The sequence below is a fragment of the Phalangium opilio genome, unplaced genomic scaffold (assembly GCF_054372755.1).
Source record: "Phalangium opilio isolate 3A_F unplaced genomic scaffold, DU_Popi_V2 ptg000056l_1, whole genome shotgun sequence".
Classification (NCBI taxonomy): domain Eukaryota; kingdom Metazoa; phylum Arthropoda; class Arachnida; order Opiliones; family Phalangiidae; genus Phalangium; species Phalangium opilio.
The window spans coordinates 6,423,618-6,437,874 of record NW_028324175.1 but is presented as its reverse complement, the minus strand read 5'-3'; the positions used below and the strand labels follow the sequence as shown (position 1 = coordinate 6,437,874).

Genomic DNA, 14,257 nt, shown 5'->3' with positions numbered 1-14,257 from the left:
GATGATGGCTGTAATTTAGAGGCGGCGGGGATTAACTCCGGACCTACTATACGTTTGGACTGGAGATAAAGCTGGAAATGTGGCGCGAATTTATACCTTCTCCCTAGTAAACTAGATATCACTTCTTGATTTTACTAAAAATTACTAAATTGAATTTTTCTGTAAACTATTCATTTCCCGGATTTCCCTGAATTTTACCAAAAATTTACCATATTGAGTTTCTTGTCAACTACTTATTTCCCTGATTTTTCCATGTTTTCCATATTTGTATGAACCCTGGCAAGCCCCCTGCCCCCCAAAAAAGGCTAGAAAAATCCGAGGGGCCATTCACTCATCGATCGTAATCGGTGTACACGCTGTAAGTTTACCAATACTAAAGGCATAATATTACCTTCCAATCCCCTTGACAAGTTGCCAGTGCTAAAACGATTACCCCTAATCAGTACCCAGTACACCACTAATCAGATAGTGATTAACCCCTCGACAAAACCCAAAACCAAAACCAAAAGAATTTTGAGCAACATCTAACCTTGCCACATTATCTTCGAAAGTACTAAGAGTCATTTCCAATTTTCCGCAAATAATTTCCATAGCTTGATAAACATTACCATGCTTCTTATCAACACTACCACCAGCGGCGGCGGTAGCAACATCAGCAGCAATTACGTAATCTCCGCACGCGTTATCGACAACATCTTCGGGAACCGAAACCGCAACCGCACCTTCCATCTCATCCAATTCCTTATTGATATTGGCGAGACTTCGCAGACTTTCTTGGAAAAAAGCCTTCAACCCTTCCATTTTGCGCAAACTTTCGTTTAAAGGCACTGAATATTGTAGATCCTGATAAGTCTTCATCTTATTTTCGACCGAAGCGATTTTACCATCCACTAATTTGTGCATTTCGGTTAAAGCATCGTTTTTGGTGGATAACTTGCTTAATAAATAGTCTAAAACGCTTGAATCTGGAATTTTGTTATTCATATGATGCGAAATACGTCCGGTACTCATTCTACTTTGCAAATACGCTCGAACACGGTTCATACTGGCTTGTAACGCGTTAATGTAGTTATTTTTCTCGACTATCGACGACAGACAGGCGCTAATCTCGTCCTCTAACTTCGTAATCGCGTCATCTTTACCACGGATCGTGTCCAATAAGGTCGCGTTACTTCCCGATACGTCATCGTGACTTTCTTTCAAACGATTTAATTCCGATTTAAGTTTATCTCGTTGAGATTCTAATTCTGCAACGTAATTAGCGGATTCTTTCATGTCCAGAGGTAATTGATTAGGGATTACGGGGTTTATTTTACTTTTAAGGTCATTGGTGGACTGTTCTATTAAGGTATAAGAATCGATTTGGGATTGAAGTTCAACGGCTTTCGATTCGTTAACGCGTATCGATTCTTTTAAAGTAACGATATCCGATTGTAAGTCCGAAATAGTTTGACGTAGGTGTTGGCTTTTGGTTTCGATTGGTCTGATTAAAGGTTAAAAACATCGGAAATGCATGCATAAGTAAAAAAAATTAATTAAGACTTATTGAGAGGCGAAATAGCCCGGCCTCCCTTGTATTTTGAAAGGGGACAAGGGCTATGACGTACTAATACTTCGGCATCTTATACCTTCTCCCTAGTAAACTAGATATCGCTTCTTGGTATAATGTTAAAAAATAAAAACAAACTTACGTTTCGGCATCGTCGCTCGAAGACTTCGTAATCCTCAGTGATTCCAACTCATTTTGGCTCGATTCCAGTTTAACATTGGTGTCCGCGAGTTCATTATTCAATTGAGCAAATTCTTCGGTTGATAATTGTAATTGGTTCAACATTTCTTGAAGTTGAAGTTCCTTGGCGTGAAGTTGTTCTTGGTAACGATGTTCATCTTCAAGTTTCAATTGTTGGGTGTCCCGCAGTTTTTGGTTGTTTTGTTCAATTTGGGCAGTAAGGGACGATATTTGTTCCTCAAAATCGTGAGTCTTTTGTACCTGGGTTAACGAATATTGCTCAAGTTGAGTTTGAAGAAGCTTCAAACTCAGTTCTTTTTGTTCTAGTTCGTCTTGAAAGTGAGCGGTTTCGGATTCGTATTTATTTCGGAGGTTATTGATGACGGCTTCACGTTCGTTTGATTCTTGTTGAACTGCTTCCAATTTAGTTGCACGACTGCTAAGTTCAACTTCAAGTTTATTCACTTGTTCTTTCAATAACTGAGCTCTTTCCATCGATTCCTCCAATTCGTGTTCTTTTTCGTTGAGTTTGGTTCTGAATTCCGATGTTCCCGATTCCAACTTATCTCGATGAGATTTAACACTGGACTCCAAACTCTCTTTTTGAACTTCAAATTGAGCTCGAACTGAGTGAATTTGAAGTTGATTCTCCTCTTTTAAACGTCTGAAAAGAAAACATTAGGAAACCATTTAAATAATTAAATATTAATTAAATAAAAAATAAACAACAGGGAGCCCAGCCAAAAATTTAAATTCCTTATAGGGAAAGTACAAAATAGGATTTTTTTATTTCAGGAATTATAGGATTTTATAGTGTTTTTTAAAGGAAAAATAGGATTTTTGTTTTATTTCAGGAATTATAGGATTTTATAGGAGAAAAAAAACCGTGTGTTTTTATAGGAAAATATAGGACTAAAAAAACACGCTAATATATAATACTATTTTGGCTTAAACTATGCAGAAAAAACCTAAAGTAAAATAACAAATTGGATTTTACTTTGAAAATTCAGAGGAACTTAAATGGAACAAGTTCAAAACAAAAATATAGGATTTCATAGGAATTATAGGACTTAAAACTTACAATATTTCCTAGTTTTTCTCCTCAACTGTGGCAGTTGACGTCTCCAATTTATTCAAAATTTCCAGATACTTATTTTTCAAATCAGTCATTAATTTTTCCATATTTTCCAAACCTGGAAAATTCAATTAAAATTAAAATAAATTAAATCCAATTAAAAACGTAGCAATATTTAGAGAGTAGAGATGAAGACCCTTACATTTAGATTTCTCACTGTTTTCCTTCATTAAAACCTGTTTTTCTTTTGAGAGGGATCTTTGAGCAAGAAATTTGAAATAAATTAAATTATTACAAAACCTTTAAAACCTATTTTTGAATTCCTTGACTACCCAAAAAAGTGTAAAACCCATTTCTCAAATTCCCCGACTTCCCAAAGACCTTTAAAACCCACTTTTAAATTCCCTGACTTCCCAAAGACCTTTAAAACCCACTTTTAAATTCCCTGACTTCCCAAAGACCTTTAAAACCCTTTTTAAATTCCCTGACTGCCCAAAGACCTTAAAAGCCCATCTATAACATTCCCTGGCTATCCAAAAACCTTCAAAAACCCATTTTTAAATTCCCTGACAACCCAAAAACCTTTAAAAAACCCACTTTTAAATTTCCTGACTACCCAAAAACCTCAGAACCCATTATTAAACTCCCTGACTACACAAAAACATTTCAACCCCATTTTTAAACTCCCTGAAATTCTCCCTGACCCTTGTCCCAACCCTAGATCATTAAATATTAAAGAACAAACCAAAACCTACACATTTAAGGCTTTTTCTTTCTCAAAAGCAGCCTTCAATGACTCCAAAGCGGAAAGCTGATGTTGGGCCTGATTAAACTTGATTTTAAACTCATTCATTTGTTTCTCAGCCTCGGCAATCTGTTGATAATGCTGTTTCAACTCTTCCCTTAACGCATTCTCCTTTTCCTTGAACTTCATCTCTAATGAGCTTTTAGCAGCTTCAAATTTGTGATGTTGGCACTCCATGATATTCTTGCTCATATGATGAAGTTTGTTCTCCAACATTTGAATTTTATCTTCAGCTTGCTTTTTCTCCGTTAAAACTTTATCCAACCGATTCTCGCTTGTTTGTCTCCCTTTAGAAGGAGTTCCTATTTTCTCCGGGAAGGCAGCTTCATTGTTTGACGCAGTTTGCAGGGTGACCACAACAAAGCCTTGAAAAAAATATAGGAAAATAGGAAATTTTCAATTTATGGGAAAATATAGGAGATGTTTCATTAAAAAAATAGGAAAATATAGGATATTTGCCATTGAAAAAATAGGAAAATATAGGATATTTGCCATTGAAAAAATAGGAAAATATAGGATATTTGCCATTGAAAAAATAGGAAAATATAGGATATTTGCCATTGAAAAAATAGGAAAATATAGGATATTTGCCATTGAAAAAATAGGAAAATATAGGTTTCAAGTGATTTGGAATTAATAAGACAGGATTTTCAAAACAAACTGAAACACTAATAAACAATTCAATTTAAAAAGATAAAATAAAATTCGTTAGCCAGATACCTCATCGAAATGGCACCCGGGGGCCGAGATAATGTGCGCCCGCTTAAGTCAGGAAAAAAAAGGAACAGCAAATGTTGCTAAGGCTTGCTTAATTACTCGGTCCCTGTTTGTCGTAGCCCTTATTTTTTAGTATGGTTGGATGGGGGACAAATTGGACTATAATATACTCAAAAGACATCCCCGTATCTCTAGTAGAAACAGAGTTATGAGCCTCCAAAGTTGGGTGTAATGCTATTCCTATGGAGTGTATGTTTTTGAACATTTTTCTCAATTACTCGGCAAATTTTTACTCGATCCCCAAGTTTTTAGTATGGTTGGATGGGGAACTCAATGCGCCCCAACAACCCTTGTGCTAGAGAGCCAGTGCCCCTCGGCCTCCCCTTTAATCTGGCCCTGACTAAACTAAAACCACCATCTGAAGCAGACGACAAGATTTTTTTAACTCTATTTTTTCCCGTTTCCCCATACATTTTTCATGGAGTAATTTTATCGTAGTGAGAATTATGTTTCCTGAAAAGTGCCTTACATTGCAGCTAATAGCTCCATGGTGGCAGGCTGGCAGCATGGATTACTAATACAAGCTAAACGTTAGCTTGTATTATTAATCCTTGGTGGCAGAAATGTAAAACTGCATTCATGTCTGTCACACTTCAAAATTTTTGAGTGACATCTACTAAAAACAACAGTGAGCGCGCGCAAAATGTGAAAAGATTTCGAAAAATAGGAAAATATAGGAAAATTGTCTAAATTATAGGAACTTATAGGAAGGTATCGAAAAAATAGGAAAAATTATAAAATATAGGAATTGTGGTCACCCTGAGTTTGGGACTTCAAATTTGGCTTTTTCAGCTTTTAGAGTTTTATTTTAAATTTGAAGTTGATCAACATGTTTACGTAGTTGAAAAACTTCAGTAGAAACCATGCTTTTAGTTTCGTCTACTGGGGTGCATTGGTTTTGGTCTAATTTCACTGAATGGGTGCTTCTTTCAAGTTGGTTTTCGAGTTTAAGTTTTGATTCTCTTTGGTTAAGGTCCTGTTTTAATTTGGCTAATTGCGTTTGACATTCATCGTAATTATCACGGGATGTAGCCAGTTCCCGAGTTAATTGGTTTAGTTCGTCTTTATGGGAGTCATTCTATAATGAATTTAACGTAACGTGACTCCGTTAGAAGTTCTAGGTCCTATTAACTTTAGGCCTAATATTGAGGCATTTAGAACTAAAATTTAGATTGGTTTTAGATAGAATAATGTAGGGGGGAGCCATTTAATATTTTGCAGCCCGATATTAATTAACATTAGGCCTAACATTGATTAATTAATTAATTCAGAACTAAAATCTGTAGATTGGCTGTAACGGAAAAGTAACCAATCTACAGAATAGGGACTTGGCAGTACTACGTCACGCAACCTCAGGCTACCTTCCATAGGGACTTGGCAATTCAGGCTTAACTCCGCCCCCAGCGCCATTATGGTATGTTTTTTTAACAGAATGAAAGCTACATAAGCCCCTCCTCCTGGTATGTTTTTTAGCACTAGTGGAAGGTAGCCTGACGTTGCATGACGTAGTACTGCCAGGTCCCTATTAGTGCTAAAAAACTTAGGGGCTTATGTAGCTTTCATTCTGTTAAAAAAACATACCATAATGGCGCTGGGGGCGGAGTTAAGCCCGAATTGCCAAGTCCCTATTCAGAATTTCATGTTTAAAGTTAATGTTTAAACAAATAAGAACTGTATAGTCTAATTATTTAATACAGATTCAATAATTCTAAAGAAATAACAGCTTTAAAATAAACGGAACAATAGAGTAGTGGCACTACATGTTAATTTCTCATAGGAGATAACGTAGCCAAGGGCAGGGAGGTGCCATTACTCTATAGGAAACTAGCGTCTTCCGTAATAGGGCAATGAACGATTTCTACTTCTATTAAACTAAATCCAGCTGTGGCTTGTCAATAAGTAAGGGATATTATAAAAAGAGCTTACCTTTTGTTTGTGTTTCTGAACCACTTGTTCAAGCTGATCCGGTAGTTGGCGTTTCTGTTGATTAATTTTAATCAACTTTCCGCATTGTTCTTCTAAAGCGTTTATTTTTTGCAAAGCTGGGCCAGGTAGGCCTTGCTTCCACTCTGAGGCAGACCAATCCATCTTAAGCCTATTTTAAAAATTAATTGGTGATTGGTATAATTAAAACATTAAATCTTAATTAAAACTCATTACAAACGCGGTTGGTCAAACAGTACTTCAAATAGTGGTTAAAATTTAGGTCTAATTATAACATTAAGTAAATATATTTACCTCTGAGCAACAAAACTTAAACTATTTTAAGTAGTTATCATAAATCTCAACGCTTTAATGATTAACTAATCAATTTAATCGCGATTAACCGTTCAGAACCTTGTCAGGGAATGATTTCATCCAGCGCGCAACGACAGTATGACACAAAGAGCCGTTTGAATTTTGAAGTTTAAAAAACAAAGATCACGTGGGTTTGAACTAGCCAATAAGAGCTCACTTAAGGAAAAAAACATTTAGAGACAGGCTTGGAAATAAGCTTTATTTCTGAACTAGTCCTCCGGACCAGTGACCCCTGATGTCTTAAATATGAAACTGGTTCCGGGACCAGTGACCCTTCCCCTATTTAATTTTCTACTGGTCTCAGGACTTGTGGTCGTTCTCTCTTCTAAAAAATCTCTCTCGGCTTAGGGTTGTATACACGACTGCACTCCTGGAGTCGAAATTTATGTTAAAATGAAAATAATTAAAGAGGTCCCCATATCAATTTTTAATAAGAGTAGGAATTAATAAACTAGTCACTGGGACCAGTGACCCTCACGTTTTGAATAAAAAAAGTGGTCCAAGCTATTAATGAACTGGTTTTTTGACCTGTAAACCTGTCTTATTTCCTAGCCTGTTTAGAGAGCTGGAAACCATCAGAAACCGACATTAGCCGTTTTCTTTTTTTATTCAAAATTAAGACCCTCATGCTATTATTATCCCCGATGTAATTAAATTATAAATATTTAAATATATATATATAAATCAATTGATAAATGTGACATTTTGACAGAACAGATGCTTTTAATATTGTATAAAATGAGGACACATGTTGTTAGGTTTAATATTCTATTGATCGAAATTGTGATATAAAAGGGTTGTGTTCTCTGGGTTTTATATCACAACTGACAACAGAATCGTCCATTTCATACGAAAATAACTCTAAAAATGTTTCGTTTCGTCGTTATTAGCTTAATTTACGCCAGTGTGGGAAATAAGGCACTTTCACAGGCCAATGGCCAGTTTAAAAATTACCTGGGCCAGTTTAAAAATTAAACGCTTTGGGGTCTACTGGCCCTGGTGGCCACTTAATTAATTCAAAGTTTTCCCCTCAAGATTTTGGATCATTAAATAAATACTATGTTAATCCCTAAGATTGTCTCGTCTTTGCTTCTATGCTGTTTGCTTGCTTGGCCTGAATTGTGTATGTGGGAGTGGGATTATGGGTGGGTTTCGTATGTCTGTCTACGCTCTACACAGTGTAGAATCTGTAGATGAAGTGATTTTTGCAGTTAGCTTAAGCATGGCTAAAGGGAAGATAATCTCTCGGTAGTCTTGTTTGGGTCTGGTCTCTAGGGAAAGGCAGCCTGCTGCCTTTGATTGTATTAGAGTCTATGGGAAGATAGCAATGGAGTGTCAACTCCCTCCCTACGGGCCGAATTTTTTAATTTAGCATTACTCAATAAAGACTTATAGTTCTTAATTTAAGACTCCAATATTTTTAAATACCCATAACTATAAAAACTAACCTACTAAGCCTACGCCCAAGCTAATATTGTCCAGAATAGATAATTTGGCCCTAAATTTCGAAAGCCTGATTTTTGAGGCTAAAAGTGGTAGGTGGCACCGTGGCCGGTTTTTTAATTAACATACCTAGAATCTACTGGCCACAGGTCCAGTTTTAAAAAAATCCTTATTTCCCACACTGTCAATGATGATGGCTGACTTGGCAGATGGACGGCTGACTTGGAATCAGGAATCCAGGATAAGGATTTTTTTAAAACTGGACGTCGGGCCAGCAACCCCCCCCCCCCCATGGTCTGGAATAAATAAACTGGTCCATGACCATTAACCAGAGTGCATCGTCTGCTAAACTTTTGAAGTGGATAATTAAAATAGTTGAGATAATGTCTGGAGTCTGGTTACCCTTGAATTTTATTAGTGGTCCCGTGGACCACTGACCCCCCTCCGATTTAATTTATAAACGGGTCCAGGCAATATTTAAACTGGTCATTTGCCCTGTGCCACCGCCTTATTTCCCACTCTGCTTGGAATTCTGGTTGCCATCTATATTTTCCATGGAGTAGTTTCACTAGAGTGAAAATGTTTTTATCCTTGAAGGAGTCTAATATTGTAGCTACGCCTACTGTAATAATACTCCATGGTGGAAAATAACTGATTGGCAAAAATTTTATTTTATAACGGCATCAGACTAGGGCTAGACATAACTACAATGTAAAAGCAGACGGCGTTCAGATTCACTACACGAACAAACCATTATTTTGCTTTTTAAGACTCTCAAACCTTAAACGTCCGGTTTTCCGGTATCTAAAAAACTTTGGACCCAACGCACCATCGATCTAAAAATATTTTTGCCGCCTTGATTTCAGCGAGACTAGCAGGCTAGCAGCGCGGTTGTTCTTTCCGGCTTAAGCCTACTTTTTAGTTTTGCTTTTGTTTCTTTGTCAGAATCTCGATTCTCAAAGTTAATTTTGCGTCAAAGTCACGATCTGGCAATTAACCGTTTAAACTTCAAAAACGAAAGCATTATATGGTAATGATACATCTAAGATAACTATATAAAATAATTGTTTATTCAATTTATTAAGTGTTATAACTTTTCTAGCAACAAGTTTTTAAGTTAAGCCTTTGTTAGCCCAAAATTGGGCGGGAACTGAGGACCAAAGACAAAGAACTTGACCAGAACGCGCGTCTTTAGTTAGTCAATAATAAGTGGCGAAGTTCCTGAAGAACTTTTAAAAATTGAACATTTTCAAAGTACAAGGAAGTGTTTTTTTCTGTTAAAGACATTATTGAACTAAATTACATGTGGATTCACAACAGCTAGATCATTAATATTGTAAGTAAATTTTATTATTTCCACTTTTTAGAATTACATAAATTTACGTGGGGGTTTTAATTAAAAATATCATTACCTAACAATAATGATAAGTGTGACAAGAAAAATGCGTTCTATATTTGTTGATTAGTAAGTTGTTAGTTTGGTGATAAGATTTTCGCAGACATAGATGGGGCTTAAAGATTAGCTTACTGTTGATAAAATCAATTGACAATTAAGCAATAGAGCAGTGGCGGTAGAGAGAGGTGTAGACTATGTATCCCTCCCTCTGGGCACGCTCTTGTAGGCGCCTAAGAGTTTGATGACACAGAAAGGTAGGTTGTTTGCATAGGTAGTACTGCCATTACTCTATCAGGGTTCATTCAAAACTGGAAAACCCGTAAAAATGTGTGGGAAAAAACCTGAAAAACTCAGGGGAATCAAAAGGTTTCTTCATCATCCACAAGTTACTTGGTTTAGTTGCACTTATCTAGCCAAGACTGAACATCAAGGGTAATGCAACCAGAACCTTGAAAGTTAATATTTTCTTTCAATGGATGAATAGAAGTTATAATCCTCTAATGTCACTTGCAACTTTGGCAGTGCATGACATGACTTTCCCAAATGTCATTATGGGGAATCTATTCCGGTTTAGGGGAGCATACTAAAGCATAACCGGGTTTGCCTTAGTACCTGGAAGTCATGGAAAGTTTGGGATTTTGAAAATACGTGTGAAATGTTGGATAGAAGTTGGGGAATTTGAAAATTGTCCTAAAAGTTGGGGAATTTGAAAATTGTCCTAAAAGTTGGGGAATTTTGTCCTGGTTTCACTAATTTTCTTTTATTGGTTCTAGCATGTTTATAATTTCATCGTACTAGGCCTAGTCGTTTTTAAATTAATTGTTCTAACTGTTCCACGAACAAATAAAAACTGTTCCACGAACAAATAAAAACTGTTCCACGAATAAAAAAAACTGTTCCACGAACAAATAAAAACTGTTCCACGAACAAATAAAAACTGTTCCACGAACAAATAAAAACTGTTCCACGAACAAGTAAAAACTGTTCCACGAACAAATATAAACTGTTCCACGAACAAATAAAAACTGTTCAGCGAACATATAAAAACTGTTCCACGAACAAATAAAAACTGTTCCACGAACAATTGAAACTGTTCCACGAACAAGTAAAACTGTTCCACGAACAAGTAAAACTGTTCCACAAACAAGTAAAAACTGTTCCACAAACAAGTAAAAACTGTTCCACGAACAAATAAAAACTGTTCCCCGAACGGAACAAATAAAACTGTTCCACAAACAAACAAAACTGTTCCACAAACAAGTAAAACTTTTCAGCAAACAAGTAAAACTTTTCAGCAAACAAGTAAAACTTTTCAGCAAACAAGTAAAACTTTTCAGCAAACAAGTAAAACTTTTCAGCAAACAAATAAAACTTTTCAGCAAACAAATAAAACTGTTCTACGAACAAATAAAACTGTTCTACGAACAAATAAAACTGTTCCACGAACAAATAAAAACTGTTCCACGAACAAATAAAAACTGTTCCACGAACAAATAAAAACTGTTCCACGAACAAATAAAAACTGTTCAGCGAACATATAAAAACTGTTCCACGAACAAATAAAAACTGTTCCACGAACAATTGAAACTGTTCCACGAACAAGTAAAACTGTTCCACAAACAAGTAAAAACTGTTCCACGAACAAATATAAACTGTTCAACGAACAAATAAAAACTGTTCCACGAACGGAACAAATAAAACTGTTCCACAAACAAACAAAACTGTTCCACAAACAAGTAAAACTTTTCAGCAAACAAGTAAAACTTTTCAGCAAACAAGTAAAACTTTTCAGCAAACAAGTAAAACTTTTCAGCAAACAAATAAAACTTTTCAGCAAACAAATAAAACTTTTCTACGAACAAATAAAACTGTTCTACGAACAAATAAAACTGTTCTACGAACAAATAAAACTGTTCCACGAACAAATAAAAACTGTTCCACGAACAAATAAAAACTGTTCCACGAACAAATAAAAACTGTTCCACGAACAAATAAAAACTGTTCCACGAACAAATAAAAACTGTTCCACGAACAAATAAAAACTGTTCCACGAACAAATAAAAACTGTTCCACGAACAAATAAAAACTGTTCCACGAACAAATAAAAACTGTTCCACGAACAAATAAAAACTGTTCCACGAACAAATAAAAACTGTTCCACGAACAAATAAAAACTTTTCCACGAACAAATAAAAACTGTTCCACGAACAAATAAAAACTGTTCCACGAACAAATAAAAACTGTTCCACGAACAAATAAAAACTGTTCCACGAACAAATAAAAACTGTTCCACGAACAAATAAAAACTGTTCGACGAACAAATAAAAACTGTTCGACGAACAAATAAAAACTGTTCCACGAACAAATAAAAACAGTTCCACGAACAAATAAAAACTGTTCCACGAACAAATAAAAACTGTTCAGCGAACATATAAAAACTGTTCCACGAACAAATAAAAACTGTTCCACGAACAATTGAAACTGTTCCACGAACAAGTAAAACTGTTCCACAAACAAGTAAAAACTGTTCCACGAACAAATATAAACTGTTCAACGAACAAATAAAAACTGTTCCACGAACAAATAAAAACTGTTCCACGAACAAATAAAAACTGTTCCACGAACAAATAAAAACTGTTCCACGAACAAATAAAAACTGTTCCACGAACAAATAAAAACTGTTCCACGAACAAATAAAAACTGTTCTACAAACAAACAACTAAAACTGGTAAATCTATGAGGAAAAATTACTTGCCAAGGGAAAAGCCTTGAACCTGGAAAGTGAGGGAATTTGGAATAGGGCATGACACTTCCTGCTTCCATATTTGAGGGATGGTTTTGTCCAGTCCCCAACAACTAGTTTTAGCTCTTCTACATTATGACATTGGTAGCTTTTAAGGTCATACCAGAAGGGGTTGATAATAGAAGAAGGATGATCTGATGGTTTCCAGCTCTAAAGGTTTTTTTTCCTTAAGTGAGCTCTTATTGGCTAGTTCAAACCCACGTGATCTTTGTTTTTTAAACTACAAAAATCAAACGGCTCCTCGTGTCGTTGGCCTCGTTGCGCGCTGGGAGGAAAGTATTCTATTCCTCGACAAGGTTCTGAACGTTTAATCGCGATTAAATTGATTTGTTAATAATTAAAGCTTTGAGATTTATGATAACTACTTAAAATAGTTTAAGATTTTTTGCGCAGAGGTAAATATATTTACTTAATGTTATAATTAGACCTAAATTTTAGCCACCCTAAAGTAACTATTTGAAGTAATGAGTTTTAATTATGATTTAATGTTTTAATTATACCAATTAATTTTTAAAATAGGCTTAAGATGGATTGGTCTGCCTTAGAGTGGAAGCAAAGCCTACCTGGACCAGCTTTGCAGATGATAAACACATTAGAAGAAAAGTTGATTAAAACTAATCAACATAAACAATTACAACTGGATCTTGTTCAAGCTGATCCAGTAGTTGGCGTTGTAATGAACAGATACAACGCCAACTACTGGATCAGCTTGAACAAGTGGCTCAGAAACACAAAAAGAAGGTAAGCTTTTCTTTATAATATCCCTTACTTATTGACAGGCCACAGCTGGATTTAATTTAATAGCAATAGAAATGTATACTTTGTTTACGTTCATTGCCCTATTACGGAAGATGCTAGTTTCCATTTTCCTATTGTTTGTTTATTTTGAAGCTGTTATTACTTTAGAATTATTGAATATGTATGAAATAATAAGGCTATGTAGTTCTTTTATTCGTTGAAACATTGGTTTTAAAGCTTCTATCTCAAACCAATCTACATTTTAGTTTTAAATGGCTTTATATTAGGCCTAAAGCTAATAGGACCTAGAACTTCTAACGGAGTCATGTTGGGTTAAATTCATTATAGAATGACCCTCACAAAGAAGTGTTCAAGGAAAAGGAGAATGCGTTAAGGGAAGAGTTGAAAATTTTAATTTTTACAAGTTTTAAACTTATTTATTTTAATTTTTACAAGTTTTAAGGAAGTCTTAAGTTTAAGTCTTGGGGACACCTCTGTCCTTGGTACCACCATCTCTAACTGCCAGCAGCGGGACGGAACCAATAGTACAACAAGTACCAATCCCATCATCAGAAAGACAGTCCTCAGCAGAACCTCCATCCATAGCAAAAGAAGTCGAGACACCAAGCCAGACCTCCAATCGTCCTATCCGGAACAGACGAGTTCCTACACGGCTAAACCTTTAAACGTCATTGCCTAAATTTAACAATCAAGTGATAACCTGACTCTGAGACAATCAAATTTTGATTCCTTAGAGTAGTACAAATTCAAAATAGTTGATGCCCTTTTAAAAATAACTTTAACAACATTATTACATTAAGTGCACAACCACAGTCCCTTTTAAAAATGTAAAACTAAATTCTTAAAGGCTTTTATGAGTATTATTTTGAACTTCTAAATTCTCGCGTTTAACTTATTATGTACCTCGAACTTAAAATCTAACGGGAGAGTATTGTCATATTCACATGTAAACTATTCCATACAAGATGTAGATGGCGCTAGTCTCACTAATCAAATGCTAGAGCCTACCTCCCGACGGGAAAACACTCTCGCTCTCTCCTCGGCTCTGGACGGTAACGTAAACGCGTTGCTCCCATCCTGTACTATGTAATAACCAACCTTCATTAAATGTAGAATAAATCTTAAGTGTATAATTATCCCGACTAATTATTTACCCCGGATTTGAACACTAC

General features: G+C 35.6%; 1 protein-coding gene and 1 long non-coding RNA gene across 11 annotated transcripts in view; one reads left to right on the top strand and one right to left on the bottom strand.

The window, feature by feature from the left end:
- Positions 1-14,257, bottom strand: part of LOC149668269 (uncharacterized) — a 142,872-nt gene that overhangs the window by 32,884 nt on the left and 95,731 nt on the right. The window contains exons 1-5 of one of the 8 annotated variants that reach the window (XM_089841146.1): positions 6,313-6,452; positions 3,560-3,974; positions 3,007-3,062; positions 2,811-2,922; positions 2,239-2,393 (exon numbers count right to left, since the gene is read on the bottom strand). The exons of 2 other annotated variants lie outside the window; for them this stretch is intronic. In XM_089841146.1, the coding sequence (XP_089697272.1) occupies positions 2,819-2,922; positions 3,007-3,062; positions 3,560-3,825 (426 nt within the window). In that variant the 5' untranslated portion in view covers positions 3,826-3,974; positions 6,313-6,452 and the 3' untranslated portion in view covers positions 2,239-2,393; positions 2,811-2,818. Of the gene's footprint in view, positions 1-2,238; positions 2,394-2,810; positions 2,923-3,006; positions 3,063-3,559; positions 3,975-4,329; positions 5,465-6,312; positions 6,482-6,624; positions 6,903-14,257 lie in introns of those variants that run through there. 5 more of the 8 variants (XM_089841147.1, XM_089841150.1, XM_089841148.1 and 2 more) reach the window with 5 other exon arrangements.
- Positions 8,386-14,221, top strand: LOC149668275 (uncharacterized). 3 transcript variants are annotated; one of them, XR_016368014.1, is made up of 4 exons: positions 8,386-9,157; positions 9,230-9,463; positions 12,846-13,067; positions 13,413-14,221. It is a non-coding gene; the product is annotated as an uncharacterized LOC149668275 (long non-coding RNA). The 3 variants fall into 3 exon arrangements; XR_016368015.1 differs by lacking the exons at positions 8,386-9,157; positions 9,230-9,463 and adding an exon at positions 9,588-9,777; XR_016368016.1 differs by lacking the exons at positions 8,386-9,157; positions 9,230-9,463 and adding an exon at positions 11,965-12,721.